The sequence below is a fragment of the Lutra lutra genome, chromosome 6 (genome assembly GCF_902655055.1).
Source record: "Lutra lutra chromosome 6, mLutLut1.2, whole genome shotgun sequence".
In the NCBI taxonomy this organism is placed as follows: domain Eukaryota; kingdom Metazoa; phylum Chordata; class Mammalia; order Carnivora; family Mustelidae; genus Lutra; species Lutra lutra.
Window position 1 is genome coordinate 83,417,435 of NC_062283.1, and position 19,573 is coordinate 83,437,007.

At 36.5% G+C, this 19,573-nt stretch overlaps 1 protein-coding gene across 2 annotated transcripts in view; it reads right to left on the reverse strand.

Moving 5' to 3' along the window:
• MED23 (mediator complex subunit 23) overlaps positions 1-19,246 on the reverse strand; it is a 42,853-nt gene extending 23,607 nt beyond the window's left edge. The window contains exons 1-13 of one of the 2 annotated variants that reach the window (XM_047733271.1): positions 19,034-19,246; positions 18,629-18,660; positions 18,388-18,475; positions 15,379-15,503; positions 14,281-14,392; positions 12,644-12,742; positions 11,938-12,039; positions 11,213-11,282; positions 9,832-9,944; positions 8,252-8,347; positions 7,684-7,701; positions 2,405-2,605; positions 431-574 (exon numbers count right to left, since the gene is read on the reverse strand). In XM_047733271.1, coding sequence (XP_047589227.1) covers positions 431-574; positions 2,405-2,605; positions 7,684-7,701; positions 8,252-8,347; positions 9,832-9,944; positions 11,213-11,282; positions 11,938-12,039; positions 12,644-12,742; positions 14,281-14,392; positions 15,379-15,503; positions 18,388-18,475; positions 18,629-18,660; positions 19,034-19,081 — 1,248 coding nt within the window. In that variant the 5' untranslated portion in view covers positions 19,082-19,246. The remainder of the gene's footprint in view (positions 1-430; positions 575-2,404; positions 2,606-7,683; positions 7,702-8,251; positions 8,348-9,831; positions 9,945-11,212; positions 11,283-11,937; positions 12,040-12,643; positions 12,743-14,280; positions 14,393-15,378; positions 15,504-18,387; positions 18,476-18,628; positions 18,661-19,033) is intronic. The other variant, XM_047733272.1, reaches the window with a different exon arrangement.
• Between the last annotated feature and the right edge of the window lie 327 nt (positions 19,247-19,573).

Consider the following 19,573-nt stretch of genomic DNA (forward strand, 5'->3'; position numbering starts at 1 on the left):
TCAAAATATACCATAGATTACTCAAATACTCATATAATAAAATAGGTGGAACATACTCAATTGGCAAACAAACAAAAAAGATATTAATACTGATGTCAGTTGATCTCTCAGTAATATATACAGATTAAAACAGCTTAATGCTCAAAACTGTAAACCTATTTAGAATGTAGAGAAAGAGCTTGCTATACAAGATATTCAACTGTAATTTAAAATAAACTTCAGAAATAATCTAGTTCAATTTCTTCACTTTACATATGAGTAAACTAATGTTAAGAGGGATTGATGTCCACCCCAATTATGGTTAGTCACAGAATTGGGAAAGAACTCAGGTTTTCAGCTTCCAAATCCAGTGATCTTTTCACGAAATCACACTACATATAAATTAGACATAAACCAATCATCATACTGTTAACTATTTTATAAAACTTACTTCTTTTTCTGGGTATAGAAGGTCAAAGAGCTTCATGACAGGGAGAAAATCAGCTAGCGCATTTTTCTGAATACTTCCAGAAATGAATTGCAGGAGAACCCACATTAGATGATCTCTGCCTTTAATCAGTCCTCGCCCTGCTAACTGTAAAAGATGTTTAAATACACATCTACACAGCTGGTTAAAGAGATGGATGTAGTAAAACTTAAAGAAAAACAAAACAAAACAAAAAACCAGGAGAAACCCTGGTGTCCAAAAGTTAGCATCTAGCTTTGGCATTCATAAAGTATTTAGTCTCAACTCAAGACACACCAAGCAAAGCCTTTTAAATTATTTTTATATTCTATATATGTTTCCTCCCTGACTCCCAAAACAGCTGTGCATACCAAAAGTTAAATGTTTTAGAAATAGGATTAGGACTAGGTTGACCATGTATCCAAGAGAATCAAGTTTAATATGAGATAATTACTTAAAATAGCTCATCAAACACAAGCAATACCTCATGATACCAAAAGGATTTTTTTTTTTTTTTTTTTAATTTAAAATCTTCGGGGCGCCTGGGTGGCTCAGTGGGTTAAGCCTCTGCCTTCGGCTCAGGTCATGATCTCAAGGTCCTGGGATCGAGCCACACATCGGGCTCTCTGCTCAGCGGGGAGCCTGCTTCCCCGCCCCCCCTGCCTGCCTCTCTGCCTACTTGTGATCTCTCTCTCTCTCTGTCAAATAAATAAATAAAATCTTTAAAAAAATTTTAAAATCTTCAAGAAGTTGTTATCAAAACCGATTCCTGGTTTCCGGCAGATTGTAACAGAAATAAAACATCATGGGAGTGGCAGTGGGGGTAACTAACTGGTGGCTTGAATGATTTTAACAATGCTTACAAGAAAGTTTCCCCCAAATAATCCATGCTGTAGAGATGTTGCAGGTATAACAACATTTATTTCCATTTACCGTGTCTAAAATCTTACAATAAAACCAACTTTTCCACAAATACATTCTTCTACTTGTAGTCTTTATTTTGGATTCATTGTCCCACTTTTTCATTCACTGCAGAGTAGAAACAACCGAATGATCCTAGACTCCTGTACTCCCTCTGTTACCTATCCATGGCCAAGTCCTATTCTCAGCATACCTATATCAGCATATCTGGTCTTGGACTCCTCCTCTCTGTTCTGGTTTGGGCCATCAGCATCTCCCACTCATATCACTGCAAAGGCTCCCTTAACAATTTCCTTGTCTCTGATTTTGTCCCCCTCCATCTCTTTATGTCACCTTCTACCTACATGTGGCAATTAGCAGTAATTCTTCCCACTTGTGTATGATGATGTCATTCCCCTCCTCATTTGCCTTCCAAAGAGGATCTAAACATCTTTAGAACAAATATGTGGCCATATAAAGTTTTCCATGTCTGGTCTTGTCTTCTCGCCTTCCTGATCTCACCAACATTTTCCTGTTTATATTTTTCTTTCTAGTTCTCACACACATTAATCTTTTTCCAAATGGTCATCTTATTGCAATGGAAACACTTTCTTATCTTTTCCTCTTGGCAAATTTATACTTGTCCTTAAGTGCTAGCTTTAAGATCTCTGATAAAGTCATACCTGACGTCTTGAATAGGGACTATTCTTCATACCTACTGCAGGAAAATATGCTTCCATTATGTGAACTATTAATTTATAATCAAATTGTTTACTCTTATATTTTCCCAATAGTAAGCTGCTCCTTGAGGGTAGCATGGAGCCTTTTCATTTTGTATTCCCTGATCTTTGCACTATGAATATGTGGAATAAATGACTGAAACCAATATTTATAGTGACAAGAAAGTGAAAAGTTTAGAAACCACAAAAGCACTGCACAAAATGGAAATTAGGGCTCAGAACTTCTGTTGTTGCTGAAATCACCAGGCAATGTCCATTATCAGTCTAAATCATACTCATCAACAGGTAAAGTGACTCTGATGAAAGATTTAGCACTTACCTTCTGATGAAGAGAAAGGACCATATGTGGAAAACTTGCAAATTGGAAAAGCACAAAGAAAATGAGCTGACTTGAGAGATGCTGCCACAGGAGTTGGCTTGTGCCGCCATCATCAAACTTCTCCTCGGTCTCGGACCGCTCCATGGCATAAACCACCAGATCCACCAACTGGTCCTCCAGCACAGGGCAGCGCTGCTTGTGCTGTAGGGCAGAGATTAGATACAGTATTCCAAAAGCCTCCCGGTTAGTTTTAGAAGTTACTGGTTAATGGACATTAATTGTAACAAGAGGCTGAGAAGCATGGAATGAAGTTGAACTTAAGTTGAGTTAAGGTTAGATTTAGTCTATTAAAGCTGCATCATGTTACATTATCATAGAGGATGAGTTCCATAAAAATAATTACTTTCCGGATCTCATAGAAAACAGACTCCTTATTAACTTTTGACTTTCACTCACACGTCATTGTTTCAATTTGACAAGGGGCACCACACAATAGAACATCTTGTTATTTATCCTTTGAAAAAAGATAATTTAAAAAGCATATGAAATGACGATAGCAGTATTAATTTTGCATTCTAACTCAAAATATAAAAAAACCCGAATCTCCAGAATCAAATATTGTGATGAGAGCAAACAAAGCAGAGAGAATCTACGTATTTTAAAGCAACTACCACAAGTTTATACTAACTTTACATATAGCGATGTATCTAAATAGCTACAATTACTCAGTATCTGTTTTTCAATGTGTGTTACTGATCCTGATACTGAAATGGAAACTTCCTCTACAAAAAAACTGATCTCAAAGTTAATCTCTGCTCTTCCTTCTTAGAAGCCAAACATAATGCAGCTTTAATTTTAAATTAGACTATTTTAAAATCTAAAACAAGAAAAAGAATTGAATTTAAACACTAAAAATGAAAATGCAACTTCCCTTTCTAGAGGCAAAAAGATTTATGCTTTTAAAAGTGATTTAAAAAAATATACTTTTACCAAAAGAAATATGTTAAGCCATATTTTAAGCCATTTTCATATTTTTTTTATAAAATATGTTATATGACTTAATGGCCAGGCAGTTTGAAGCCTTTCTAGTGAATGCAATTACTAATACAGATGCTTTCCCTCTAAACTTTAGACATGATTATTAGTCTTTTGCCATGAAAAAGGGATATGATTTCTTCAAATTTAGGGGAAAAATGCAAAATGGGGACGGATTTGGGAAAAAAAAAAAAAACATAATGAGTAGCATCCCCTCTTTTGCATGCTCTTTGCCAGCTCCAAACTTGTAAAGCTCCAATATAGCTGCACTTTCTTAAAGCATGCAAATAAAACAAACATCTATCCAAAACAGTAAGCATCAATGGTTGTTTCATAGTTTTTCCAAAAACACAATGCCATGATCACAGTTCAACCACATTACAGGTTTACAAATAGCAATATTAACACCACCAGTTGAGACTACAGTACTTTCCCTCCAAATGTAATTATCATTATGAAGCAGAGCAAAGTGCAACAGACAACACTACAAACTATTTCTTAAATCAGCATGCAAAACTACTGTGTACAGGGCTTGAAATTCACTAGTTCTGCCAACCACCAACAACCTAAGAAATGTGTCAGACAACACAAATTTAGAGTGAAATCATTCAAAGTATACAAGAGTCAGAAAAATTTGTGAAAAGAAGTAAAGCCAGGATTTCCAGTAGGAATTTTTCATTAGTGATGGGAATTTGCCTCTATTTTGGAAACTAACCAATTTGTCATCTATTTCTCCATCCACAATGGTCTTCCGTTAGTCTACTTCAGGAAAAAAGAACAAACTAAATAAAATTGGTTTTTAGCACCTGAGTCATTTTGGAATTTTCCTTTTTAGTATTAGTTATTTATTTTAAAAAACTAAATGTTTACCTACATATCTTTAACCGTGTTGTAATAGTCATACAGTTAATGATTTAAAGAGGAAAACCAAAAATATTACGATTTTGACAAGGTAAGAACTGGGAAATTTACAGTTAAAGCTGATGATCTTTCAATACATACCACGACTTAAATTACCTCTAAATTTTCTGTTAAGAATTACATGAGTCCGGAATCTCTATGGCATCCAATGCCCTGGTGTCTGAGTGTGGCAGAGCATCTATCAGGATTAACTCTATGTTTCTCAGCTGTTTTGGTTAAAGCTAAGGATATTTCTCAAACTGAGTTTTGGGATAGCTTAGTTCCTTTGTTTATTCGCCAATTTTATTAGTACCAAAAATAAAAATAAAAAAAAGAAAAAACCCTGCTGAAATATAAAATGATCTGTGTTAACTACTTGAGGATAAGTTTAGCTTTAGTTTACTTCACTAATAAATAAGTACATTAAAATTAATATTCTCCACCATGTAGATTATTTTACAAAGTGGAACAAATGAAAATCTGTAAAGCAGTTTAATAATCTAATGAAGATTAAGTATCAATCACTAGGCTATGGTAATTTGGTAGGCCACTGGATGCTTTGTCTATGGCTATTTACCATGTGCTTTCTGAAGCTTTTGTAAATTTAAGTCTTCAAGGTGACAGGCATGTAAGAAACTAGCTAGTTTACATCATATCTATATGCAAATTTAGTTAAAACCTGTTTAAACAATAAGAATCCAAGTTCAATATTTTAACAATTTAATTTCTGCATAATAGCTCCAACTGCATTGGAAACTTATTTTTTAGCTTTGGTAAAAGCTGAAAATGAGGCACAAGGCATTAACTGAGACTAGCATTAACCTCTACTCATGACCCTGATTCTTTCCCACCACTATTCCAAACAACAAATGGTAATGCTTTTCAGTCTAAATAACCATATCCCATATTAAGTGGCCCTGACAATTTTGATTTAATAGTTCTGGTACTGCTTTTGTGGTAAAACTTTAACATATTGTAGTTAGGTGGGCTTAAGTTAATTTCAAATCATTATTTCAGTGCTAGAAATCAATTTTAGAGCAACACCTATTCAGGACAAGTTGGGAAGAGAAATCCCTTTGTATGCCATTTATCATATTCTCTGCCAATTAGAATTGGAACCCTATGCCAGTTAATACCACTTTCAATGGTGCCTTTCAAAAATAACTGAGTGATTAGTCTAGTACTTTACTGTCTCAGGGTAGCCAGAGTTTACACACCACCACAGAAGAGCTTGAGGAGCATATCTGTTTTGTAATGTTCTTATTTGGCAGAAAGAACACAAAGTTGTGTAAAGACACAAAACAGGATTCTTCCACTGTGAACACTCCACCTTGATGGTCACAGAACTGGGCTATTTATGACTGTATGAATGTGACCGACTTTAGGTTAAAATATAGCCCAATTCCTACTGGAAAATGCAATATGGACAGCTCTTAAAAGGTTTCAAGCTTTAAGTAAATTATTGCATTGCTAGAGAAAGGACAAGAAAGTATAGTGCAGGATATAGTTCTGTAATGATAAAAGATGTGATAAGATAACTTGTTTATTTTTAATCATATATTTATACTTTGTATTCTCATTTTCTACTCTACTTTCTAGGTGGTAAAAATAATATATCAAGTCAATTCAGCATATATCTTTCATCTACAAGTCCATTCACTACAGAGTTTTCTACCAAAACAATTACTGATGAATTGTGAGCTTTTGACAATGTTTACAGTGGGACCAATACTTATAATGTTCTGTCAGCATTTCCATTATAAACTTTATTTTTTATGGATTTATGTCTTAGTCATAAACTTTTTTTAGGTTGAAACTTGTTACTAAAATAATCAAATCAGAAATACTCTTCTATGAATTGTTTTGTCAATTTCTACTTTAAGAAGAGCTGCATCCCAAGTGAAAAAAGCTAATGATAACTAAGGATATCTGGGGGAAGGTACTCGCAGCTTGAATGACCACGGGTACATTTATCCACCAAACTGTAAGAAAAATTGAGTCAAGTATGACTTAAAGTTCATTGCAAAAATTAGTTTTAAGACATAGCATGAAGCATTCTTTCAAAGTTGACTAAATACTTACCTCTAACTCAAGTGAAAGTTGATCAGAATTAATGACTTGGTATTTAAGATGTTAAATTGACAGGTTATATGAAGTAACTGTCAGATACTGTAGTGTGAAGCAGTTTCAGTTTCACATGTACATAGGCTTGTCGAAACAAGGAAACTTGGTAAATTTGTCAGAAGAAAAAACTTAAAATAATAAAAGAGATACTGCTACTAGGGTGAGGTTTGGCATGCAAAGTTTCAACACTGAGCAAGTTTTATGGCCAAGCTATATGTCCTTAAAAATAGGGCTTTATAAATGGAAGCACTGGCACAACCTTCACTATAGTATTGCAAACAGTAACGCTATTTTATATAACCTAGACAAGAACGTCTTTTTAAAATCAAAAAGCTGGTCTATTTTAATATGTTGGGCTCAAAAATTTTTAACAAAAATAATTGGAACCACTATTTTGTTTAAAATCTCAAAGGTGAAAAGTCCTGGAACAGACTTGGGACCGTATAAGAGTTTGGTTTATAAAGTTTGGCCACAGTGTTTTTCTCCCACTACAGGTGAGCTTCAATTGCAAGGAGCCCACTCTAGGAGGAGGACACTTCTGGCAAAGACTGACAAAGAAGGGTGTTTGTCAAGCAGGTGTGGGGTCACCTAAGAGTGTGACATTTCTTAGTCAATCCCCATGTTTCCAAAAAAACCTTCCCTGTATAAAGTTTACCACTCCAACTTTTAAAATAACATATCTCTATTAAAGTTTTTCCTCTTTGTTTTGTTTTTAATTTGTTTTTGTTTTAAGGCAAAGCAACGTAAGTACTTTTATAGATGTTATTTATTTATGTTTTAATAATCTGGAAAGATAAAGGCCACCATCCATCTTTCCATCTCTGAAAATTCCACAAGGCGAGCTTTGGCCCTAAAGTATTTAAAAAAAAAAAAAAAAAAAGTAAAATGGAGTGGGAAGGAAAAACAACCCATCAAAAAGTGACAGGCATTATTGTGTGCCAGGTGTTGTCTCTTTGTTAAAAAAAAAAAAAGAAAAAAGAAAAAAGAAAAAAGAAAAAAAAAGAATATAAAAAAACAAACACCAAAAACCAAAACCAAAAACAATCCACCAAAAACAACTCTCATATCCCAAGAAGAAATTCATTTTAGTGGCCTTGGTCTCAGCATGGTCCTGCCAATTTCAAGCCCCGACCATACATGTATTTTCTAAATGGAATCAGTGGCTACAAAGCGGCCAGCGTATCGTTAGTCACAATACAACAGTAAGGTTGTGAACATACCTGAGCAATGTTCAAGGTCTAGAGCATTGGAGGATGGGCAGGACAAGACAGGACAGAACAAAAATAAAGGAAGAAAAAAAGAAAAGACAAAACAGTGACTATGAGGCCAGCCTCAAGGAACCCAGAGTCAGCACAAACCCTCCCACATGTTAAACCACCAAAAATAAACATATACCAAAAAGGGGGGAAAAAATCAGCAGTCAGGCCACGCTGAAGATACCAAGGGTTATAAAAATAGGCACCCAAACAACAACAACAGAAAAAATCAAAAAATTATGGTTAAGTCATGTGTAGGTTTCTCTGGCAAAAGGTATACTTGAAACTGGCCTTATAGAAAAAAAAGCAATGCAAAATAAACCAACTTTTAAAATATCTTCTTTTTAATTTAAACATTTTTAAAGCAATATATAAATGATAGGAACAATACATTGTTTAAAAAACCATATATTAAAAAAAAATCACCAAATAGTTCTTAACTGTTTTGCTCAGTTAGCTCTAGCAAAGAAAAGAGAAAAGAATAGTGCAGATTCTATGCAGAATTTACTTGGTTTCCAGCATAGTACAGTACCTGCTTATTTAAACCTAGCATATTGCAGACCATATCCCTGGAATAAGGCTGCTCCAATACATATCTCAACAAAGCAGTCTGTGGTTCAAACAGATCCTTTAAAGAAAATAAAAAAAATTATTGCTTCAAGATCAAAGTAAATGTTAATTCAAATAATTTGAAATTGGGATAAAAAAAATCTGCTAAAGGCACCTGTTACCTTCACACAGTAGGCAGTATCTAGTGGAAAAAAATCATAGGATTTTAGTGCTTACAGTTAATCTGATCCCACCCCTCAATTGATAGGAGATATAACTGAGGTGAAGGGACTTGTCCAAGTTCATATAGAGGTTCCATTTAGAAAGACTTTAGTTACTGTCACAGACGAGTCTTAAGCATCACTGTAAGGAAAGGATTTTCTGCTCAGAAATATAACCAAAGAGGAATGGAGGTAGTTTCCAATCATTTTCATACAAGTGTAAAAAAACAAACACTACTTCCAAATTTGGAGAGGACAACTGACTTACAGTACAGGGGTTAATTAAGAGTGTTGATCCTGGAATCAGACTGTTTGAGTTCAAGTCCCGATTCTACCATTTTGTAAACATAGGGCCTTAGTCAAGTTACTACCCTGCTCAGTGTCTCTGTTTCATCATCTGTATAGTGGAGATACTAAGATGATAGTTGAGAATAAGGGCTACTGAAAAAAGTTCTTACAACAGTAGCTGGTATACAGTAAGTGCATAATGAATTGATCTGTTTTCAATATTATTCCTATCATGATAATTGCAAATTCCATTTAGTTTACCACTTTTTTATATGCCCAAGTTTTGCCAACTAATATGCCAAGAGTCCAGGATTGTGACCTTAGTTTTGCTATTTCCCTCACTTCTGGACTAGTTTCCTAATCACTCTGTACATCATTTTTGACACAAAACACTTACATGAAAAATCTCTAGTCCTCCTCATACCCTGCTCTGTAACCATTTCAACTCCCAAGATACTATAATGAATATATCAAACTTCATTGTGGCTTTATTTCATGCTTCATTCTATCAATACTTGTAGATTTTTTTCTCTTGAGAATATTCTACTCCACTTTTGTGTTCTCTAACCTCCCTTCAAAAAATCTAACACGGGTAGGGGCACCTGGCTGGATCAGTCAGAAGAGCATGTGACTCCTGATCTTGAGGTCTTGAGTTCAAGCCCCAAGCTGGGCACAGAGACTACTGAAATTTTTTAAAAACTTAAAAAAATTTTTTAAAAATCTAACAAAGGAGAGACACACTCTTCAAATTTTAAGAAAAGTGCAAATTCATTTTTGGTCCTCACTTTGCAAAGGAAAAATAAAAAGGTTTCCATTATAAAGATTCAGTTTTCTTAATCTAAGTGCTTTGTCGGGACAAACTGGAGCATAAACAGCCAATATTACAAACCACAGGGTATACGTGGACATGAGAGTCACATGATAAACCATAAACTATTTTTCATTAAATATATACTTCTTCATTCTGTGAAGAGACAATTTAGCACAACACATCATATAATTCAGGATGAAGACTGTTAGATGGACCAAAGTTCCATTATATTTATCAACATACCTTATCATATGGCAAAAGGCCCTTCAAAGGAAAACGAAGAGTTGCAGGATCCAATTTCCATGAATTACAAATGGCTCCCGAGTTATTTACAACTGGCAGAAGGCTGCAGCGGCCTGTATGTATTACAGAAAATGTTTTAAAGTAAATGTAAACACAAATGCCTAGTCCTTCATTCACTCTATGAATATTTAATAAATACCTATTCTGAATCAGGTACTGGTTTTAAAAAGGTTGTAATTAGATATAAATTTGGGGAATTTTCTTTGATTATTTTAAGTCCAGATGGTTAGAGACCAATTTACAGGCCTTCAAAACTCAAAAATGTTGGCATTTGTCCAAGCATATAGGATAAAGATGAGCAAAGTATAATCCATGGGCCAGATGCAGTTTGCCACCTATTTCTGTAAAGTCTTATTGGGACACTGATGCTTTCCCACTCTAATGGCAGAGCTGAATAGTTGCAACAGATGGTATAGCTCACAAAGCCTAAAATATTTGCTAGATCACCATTTATAAAAAAAAGTTTGCAGATCTCTAGTCTAGGGTCAACATAATTGACTTTATGCATGATGTTGCTAGAGGCTTAGATGTAGCATATGACCATCAACTCATACACCCAACTGCCTAATGAATACTGTCACTTGGCTGTCTCCCAGGGACTTCAAGCTTAACAGATCTTAAAACTGAACTCATCATCCTTCTCAAACCTGCATCGCTTCCAAAATTCATTAAATGATATCAATATCCACTCAGTTCAGTCACAAAAGCCAGAAGTCTGAAAATTATTTGTCTAGAGTCAGCTTGTTTTATTTTTGCATTTCCAATCTAAAATAGCACCCAACTCACAAGAAGTGTTCAAAATTTGGTCACTGACTAAATAATGGTCTATATACCCACACAGTAGTGGGCACTGCATAAATTGCCAAATCACATGCTTGTTTTTAAAAGCAAATTCTGAGAATGAAACAAAACATGGAAAAACGAAAAAGAAAATAAATGAAGTACAGAGCAAAAGTGTGAATTGGAATGAGCTTAAACAGCCTGATAGTCTTGTGTACTATGGCCACAGAGGAATGGTCAGTTGAGACTTCTAGTTGCCTGGATATTCCATGGTACTTTACTAGCTCTATTAAAAGTTCCCTCTAATCACCAGGAAATGTATCTTCTAGAATGATTCTATCTGAAGCTCAGACTCAGGCAAGATAGTTGCTTTTCCCCTCCCTATACTATGCAAACAAAGTACCTGAAAACAAGTAAATGGCTATTATTTAAGCTTCTACAAATTACCAAAATGACAAACCACCAAAATATGTGTAAGATACCATCTGCCAATGCTGAATAGTTCAGGTCCTATTTTGTATATCTTAAATTATAATCCTACCACAAATAGAGTTTATCCTTGCTGTGGGCCTGAAGGTATCCACAAAGTCTGATACCAGGTTTCCAAGTAACTAAAAATAAAACAAAAAACATGTAAATATAAAAATAAAATCAAGACTGTTTTTAATATAACCATCATTTATGTAAAATGAGACAGCATGTAAAATCTAATATAATACCTGGCATGTAAAAATTAATCAAAAGTCAGTCCTCTTTTACTTTCTTTCAAACAATTCCTTCCCAGTTCATCTGTTCCTAAATTAAGCCAAATAATACCACCACATCCTGTGATATTTCCTGAAGCTGGCATATTTTCATACATGATACAGAAACTATCGTGGGGTTCTTGGGTGGCTCCACTGGTTAAGCATCCAACTCTTGATTTTGACTCAGGTCATTATCTCAGTGCTGTGAGATCAAGCCCTCGGTCAGGCTCTATGCTCAATAGGAAGTCTGCTTGAGATTTCTCTCCCCCATTCCCTCTGTCCCCCCCACCCCAGGCACATTATAAGAAATAGATCTTACAAAAAAGAAAAAAACAAAAAGACAATAAACTGTTTCAACAGGATAGCAGAGAAATAAAAGGAACACATTATAATGATAAAAAAGTACATTTTATCTCAGGATAAAAGTGACCATTTTAAAGATAGGCACGCAAAAATAAGATTAATATAGCTATTTTTTATTAGAACTTCTACCAAAAAACTTGGAAAATATCGTATTTACCCAGTGTGGAAGTTTTCCCTCAGGATATAGTTTCCTAATCTCTGTGACCGCAAAGTAGGCTGGCAATAAACAGGCATTTCTTTCTAAGATGTATGCTATAACCTAAGAAAAATAAAAGAGCAATGTTATTCTTCCTGGTTAGTTCCACATATAAGCTCTTTAAACGCAACAGTGACAACAACAAAGATATTAAAAGCAAAGATATTATTTCATGGATTTACTGGGCTTAATTTGTAGCATAAAGAGTCCATTTATATGTGAAAACTCTCTAAAAATGGAGATTAATAAACAATGAAATGGACGTTACTAAGTAACATTGCTTTAAATGTTGATAGATTCTAACAGAAAAGCAACAGACCAAAGTAGTAATTCTTGCAATATCCGTTATAAAACACAAAGATCTTTTAAGCAGTCTATAGGCTAAAGCTTTATAGCAGCTAAAAATATTTGAATGTCTATATTGTTATTTTCTTAATTAAAAACCATGACTTAATCAAAAGTTAAAAATTTTTTTCTGAAATATAATATAAGCAAAACAGCATCTTTAAAACTACAAGTGATTTTTGTAGAAGTTCCCAAATGGAATAGTCCACAAACTACCACAGTCCACAAACAGTCCACAAACTACATTTTAAAGGCACAAAACTATATAAAACTAGACTCTTTTGAGGTTATGATCAATGAATTGCAGACATATCTAAATTACCTCTCTTGCTGCTAGAAGCTGCTGTACAACGGCTGAGCTCACTGTATTGGGAATTGTCAAGATTTTCTCCAAAATCACTTTTAAGAGATCCCGAACCCCCTGTAACAAGAAAAAAACCCACAGGTTAAAACTAAGTAGTGCCCCCTGTCCTAGTTAAAACACCTAAAGGTTTCAACACTTATATGCTCAGGAAAAAAGTTACCTCCCAGATCACATTTTCAATCAAAGCTAACACTCAAGTCCCTAACATTAGCCCAAAAGACGAGTCATGTTCCAAAATAGAATTCTAAAGAATGTCTAACAATATGAATGAACAAAGAAAGTCCCTTACAAATAAAAATTAATCTTGCCACACTCTGCTTTCTGGACCCTCACATCACAAGAGTTTCCATTGTTACAATGGTCCAAAACGCTTAAATTGGGCTGAGAGGCAGAAATAATCTGAACAGAATTTGAAAATATCAGACATGGGCCTTAATGTTAAACTTTCTGGCAGGTGATTCCTTCTGCTCACTCCCTTTGTCATATTCTAACTTCATTCCCCCTTCTCATTCATCACATACCTAATCATTCAAACTTATCCAATAAAGCTATTCTGTTAAATGGTCATCTCTGCTGATCTATTATCAGTTACATTACTTCAGAGAAGAATCTGATACATGGAGAAGAAATTTCATTCAACATGCATTTATTGAGTATAAACTGTATGATCAATCTTATAAAAAAGATAGACATGACAGAAATTAGAAACAATTATAAAGCACCATACAAATAAGAAGGTAAAAACTTCATGTTAACTTGCTAAGGAAACTAGGTGGGGGAAGAAACAAAACAAAACAAAACAAACAACTTCTTAGATTAAATTTTGTATTAAATCATGATTCAAATCAGTAATTACCATTTAGTAATTACCATTCTCTAGTCATTTAGACTAGAGAAAATACAGACATAAAGCACTGGGTCAGGCATTGGCAATTATTTCAAAAAGGACAGCAACAAAAGTGATTTGAAAGAAGGAGAATGGTTGTGCAGCAAGGACGATCCTGAGTTGTATTAAGATACACAGAGAGTATATGCTATGCTGTTAGTTTGGCTCAAGAGAAGTGCTGAAGGACATGTCTTCAAAGGAGGTCAAAGCAGAAGTGAAGCAGGACTTTCTCCCTTTATCAGTTGGTGCCCACAACACTTCACAGTTCCACACACCCCTGCTCTGTGCTCTTTCATTTGCAACAGGCCACCACATTCTCAATCTGTGGGATGAAGGGGCCCAGAGTTTGCCTGGTGACTTCTCTACTCATCATAAAAATATATTAGCCATCTGCATTTTAAAGACTATTGGGAGGAAAGCAGATAAGCTGTGGGAAACACTGAGCAATTTTAAATCCCTTTAGGAAATACAGCAAAATAATTTAGGAAATACAACAAATTTAGGAAATTTGTTTAGGAAATTTGTTTCCTAAATTAATTTAGGAAATACAACAAAAACTAGGTTTTGTAAACACTTCCATTTCATTTCTCTCATCAGAAATTAAGATACTCTGCATAAGATAAGATACTACTACATAAGAAATTAAGATACACACTGAAAAATTATTCATGTCTGAAAGTGATTACTTTTTATAATAAGGAAAAAATACCTTATAATCCACTCCCCCAATTATTTTCCGAACCAGTTTAAATGTTAAGGCCCAAAGTTGTGTTCTTTCCCATTCAAGTGTGTCGGAGTTTATCAGGGATTCACAAACCATCCTAGAAAATAAGAATATCCATTCCAGTTACAAGACATAATTTTGCCAAGTTCTCCAATAGCTGAGGTCTGTATACTCTGGATATTATATCTGTCATAATGTTCTTCAGAAAGGTATATAACTATTCAATAATACTTTTAAAAAATTACATACATAGTATATTATGTTTTTTATTAGTGTGAAAGATAGAACACAAAACATAACTAAATAATATTGTGTTATATTTTTACTAGAAAGAAATTTACCAAATGCTATTGATTAAATGTTTACCATCTATCAGTTTGTGGTAGATTATATTTTTCCAGGATGGCTGCAACAAGATTTTCAATCCCACATGTTCTTCTGAAGGGTGGTAATGATACTCCTCCCATGAAGAAGTGGGAGAAGTATCTACGTTCTCTTCCCTTAAACATGGGCAGGCCTAAGATAATGGCAAAAGGGACACTTACAACCCCCAAGACAAGATAATGCAACATCTGCTTGGCCTTCTTTTGAAAGCTTGGTTTTGACACCATCATGCTGTGAAGAAGTCCAGGTCACATGGACAGGGCCTATGTAGGTTCCAGCTGATAGGCCCAGCTAAGGCCCAGATGACAGTCACGCATCAACCACCTGATATATGAATGGGGAAACCTTTGTCCTAACTACAGCTATAACCACGATCAGAGTGCAATCACAAGACCCTGAGATAAAACTGCCTACTGAGCTCAGTCAACCACCATAACCATGAAAGTTAATAAAATGTTAAGTAATCCTAGCCCTTGGACTGAAAGGCAAAGCCTGCCTGGTGTTGAGCCTTTAAGTATACAATTCTAGGAATACTACATCCTAGAAACTAAAACCTAAGGTTTTATGAAGGATTATTTGTTGAGCCTAACTTCCTTCTTCATTCCTTCATCCTTTTATAACAACAATCTAGACCAATTTCCAAACATTAATTAAAAAAAAAGAATTCTTTGGATTGCTCATATCTGGCATTAAACATACCTGGGTGGAAGAAGACCAGTCTCCACTGCCATTGCTAAGCAGTCATAAAGAAAAGAAATTCTTTTAGGACTATGCTGGCCATGAATAAATTTAACAATCCACTGGATGCATTGTTCATGAGATTCCTGGAAAATTAGAAAATGATTACACTTTAGATCTAAAGCGACATTTTAAAACTGACAAATACCTAATACTACGTCTGGGAGTGTATCAAGACTACGAATTAAATACTCCACTATAAACATTAAAGGGGGAAACAATTTTTAAAAGTGGAAAAATTCAGATTTAGTATTTCAATTATATTAAGCATAAAATCATAGAGTTCTATAAACTCCCACCATTTTTATCACATGGACCTCCAAAAGGAGTAAGATTTTATTAACATACCCATGGTCAACAGAAAACTCTAACAAGGATGTGTCAGTGGGGGGAAAAAAATCCACTATGAGTATATAAGCCTTATGAGAATTATGTGAATCTAATCCCTAAGAGCCCAATTGTGAATCCAATGACATCTTAAATTTCTAGACCTGTATAGCTTTAAATCCGATACCAAAATATAGTCCCCATATCAGTCTTACTTCTAGGATGCCCTCAAGAAGAACCTACATGTCCCCTTGGTCTGCACTACCACTGTCTCTCAGACACACTGCTATTGTTGAATGTACATTGCTGATTTAGAAATAGCTATTTTCTTCCTGGCTCCCCCATTAGAATACAAACTTCCTGAAAATAAGGGCCATCCTCAATTCATAAAATGTTCAATGGATTATTAAAAAATTAAAATATGTTGAAAAGATGTTCAACACCAAAGAAATGCAAAATAACCTAAGAGTTATAATTTCTGTTTTAGATTGGCAAACATCAAAAAATTCAGGAATACCCTACGGTGAGACCCTAGGGAACAGATACCCTTAGATACTGCTAGAGGAGTATAAACTGCTAAGACTTTCATGGAAAGCTATTAGGCAATTTCTATAAAAATTATAAATAGACATACCCTCTAGCCTAGCAATACTACTTCCAGGAATTTATTCAATGTCTTGTGCATAATATTGTTCATTATATTATTGTTGAGAGTGGAGAAGTTAAGAAATAACCTGTGTCAGTCAGTAGGGGACTGGTTAAATAAAGGAAGGTGCAGCCACATAATAGATTCTGTTGCTGTAAAAAAGAAGGCAGAAGTAACTTTCAATGGACTGATGTAGAATTACTTTCAGAAGTGAACAGCAGGAGGGAAAAAGGTGCTAATGAACAGTGAACACATTATATGAATGTTCTATAAAAATGGAATCCTAGGGGCGCCTGGGTGGCTCAGTGGGTTAAGCCGCTGCCTTTGGCTCAGGTCATGATCTCAGAGTCCTGGGATAGAGCCCCGCATCAGGCTCTCTGCTCAGAGGGAAGCCTGCTTCCTCCTCTCTCTCTGCCTGCCTCTCTGCCTGCTTGTGATCTCTCTGTCAAATAAATTTAAAAAAAAAAAAAAAATGGAATCCTATATGTGTAAAATATTTCCAGAAGGCAACAAACTGGGGATACTGGCTGGTGATATGAAAAAGAGCAGTAATTAAGCTAAGGGAGATGGAAGGTAGATTATACATTGGGTTCTCCTTTTGGTACATTTTGCATCTGGAGTCATACAAAAAGATTACCCATTAGAAGATAATTAAAACAAGATTTAAAAAAAATGAACGTATGCCATGATGTGAGCCATGTTTGCATAGCAAGTCTTACCACCAGAGGCTCAAATGCAAACAGTTCTCATTTTCCTACCAAAAATACACCATGAAAAGACAAAACACTACTGAACACCAGCTCTTTAAGGATCATACATTTTGTCTTTTTCATGTATACATTTTCTGGTGACTGTTCTTTGTTACAAAGTTTTATTGCTCCTTTCCTCATTTTTGTTAGAATATCTCTGTAGAGACGCCTGGGTGGCTCACTCAGTTGTGTCTGCCTTTGGCTCAGGTCATGATCAAAGGGTCCTGCGATCAAGTCCCAATCGGGCTCCTTGCTCAGTGGGTAGTCTGCTTCTCCTTCTGCCTGCCTTTCCCCCCACTTGTGCATATACACACTCTCTCTCTCTGACAAATAAATAAAATCTTAAAAAAAGAATACATTTGTATCTTTATTATAGTATCCTTATTGTAGCATCTTTCTTTACTATAGTATCTTTAACCAAAGTATCTTTGTATCAATGCTTTAGCTAGTTACTTTGTTGAGTAAATTCATGTAATTTATATCTCTTACAATCCCTACCAGAGCTGTTCTCACATGCACCAAATAAATCAGAATAGGACGAAAATGGTTTTATGTAAGGTAACATGGAGATTATTTTAAAGACACTTCACACTGTGCTGTCATCAGTTTGAATTCTTACTACCAGTTCTCCACTGGAAGAATGCAAACTGAGGGGACGCCTGGGTGGCTCAGTGAGTTAAGCCTCTGCCTTCAGCTCAGGTCATGATCTCAGGGTCCTGGGATCCAGCTCCACATCAGGCTCTCTGCTCAGCAGGGAGCCTGCTTCCTCCTCTCTCTCTGCCTGCCTCTCTGCCTACTTGTGATCTCTCTCTCTGTCAAATAAATAAATAAAATCTTAAAAAAAAAAATCTTCTAGGGGCGCCTGGGTGGCTCAGTGGTTTAAAGCCTCTGCCTTCGGCTCAGGTCATGACTCCAGGGTCCTGGGATCAAGCCCCACTTCAGGCTCTCTGCTTAGCAGGGAGCCTGCTTCCTCCTCTCTCTCTCTCTCCCTGCCTCTCTGCCTACTTGTGATCTCTGTCTGTCAAATAAATAAATAAATAAGTAAAATATTTAAAAAAAAAAAAAAACTTCTTAAAAAAAAAAAAAAGAATGCAAATTGAAACAAATGGAAACCAGAATATACAAACAACAAATGAGGGCATTTCTCCGCCTCCCTTTCCGGAAGGACCCTAACAGCAACATCAAAGTAATGTAAAAAGGCAGGCGTCAAAACCCATCAGCTGAATGTGGTAACAATGCAGTACTCACCTGAGAAAGACCACCCCAGAACTGTCTGAAGGCCCCCAGACAACTAATTAGTTTTGTTTTTTCATCTTCGGGGGTGTCCATAAACATTCTAAAAAACAAAAATCACATTATTTGCTACTAGTTCCAAAAGGGTCATTCCACATAACCAGAATCTCATGGACCTTAGATACCTCCAAGACAAAGCTTAGGAAAATCTTACAAAGACACACTTACAAAAACCTGCCACGCACAGATAACTCACCCAGGAAAAGCCTCTTCTATAATTTCCGTTTTCTGTAAAAAAACAAAAACAAAAAGCGATGTTAAAAACGGAAAGAAGAGAAAAGAAAAAAACAAAAGAAAAGAAAAAACAAAACAAAACTGGGACCTCCCTGAGGAAAATATTACAAGGTAATAACACAGGACAAGCCACCTCAACCGCCGACCCGCACAAAATATCACTTCCGGCCTGGCCTGTCACGAAGGGCGCTTGGACTAGAAAGGAGACTTTGAATTTGACAGCATTTTGGGACTCGCTAAACCCCGGCAGGCACACAAGGTGTTACAACAAAGGAAAGGTAGGAGAGGGGTCGGGGGGGGGGGGGGTCGGGCTCCCGGGGTCTCCCCTCTGCAGCCACCGCCCCGCATCCCCGGCGACTCCACTCACCACCACATCCTCAAAAATGCTCTGCAGTTGCGTCTCCATCTGTACCATCGCCCCCGCCTGCCCTGGCCGCCCGGCGCGCGGCCCGGGTAAGGCCCGAGCTCTGGGAATTGACCGGCAGGGGGGCGGAAACGCCCGCAGGAAACCTCCGCTCGCGGCGGTTGCTTTTTCTCTCAAGCGCCCCGCCGAAGAGGATTCCCCCGCCCCGGCCCAGCTAACCGCCGGCGCCCACACGGAAGCCGGAAAGCGGCTGGTGCGCGCAGATAATGAAACCTGAAGAAACCAGGATTCAGCCCGTTGGTTCTGCCGGGGAAGGACGGCCCGCCGAGTCAGACGAGAGCGCCCCCAAGTGGAGCCTTGAGCCTACGTCACGCTTAGGCGTCGTCGGCTGCAGGCCGCCACCTCCCGGCTGGAGCGGGAGTTGCTTCCTGCTCTGGACTAATGCTTTTGCCTACCCGGAAGGAAAGAAGCTTGAAGCCCAGGGAATCGCAGGCAGGGAGAAGAGCTCCTCCTGCAATGTTGATCAACCTAATGTCTGTGAGC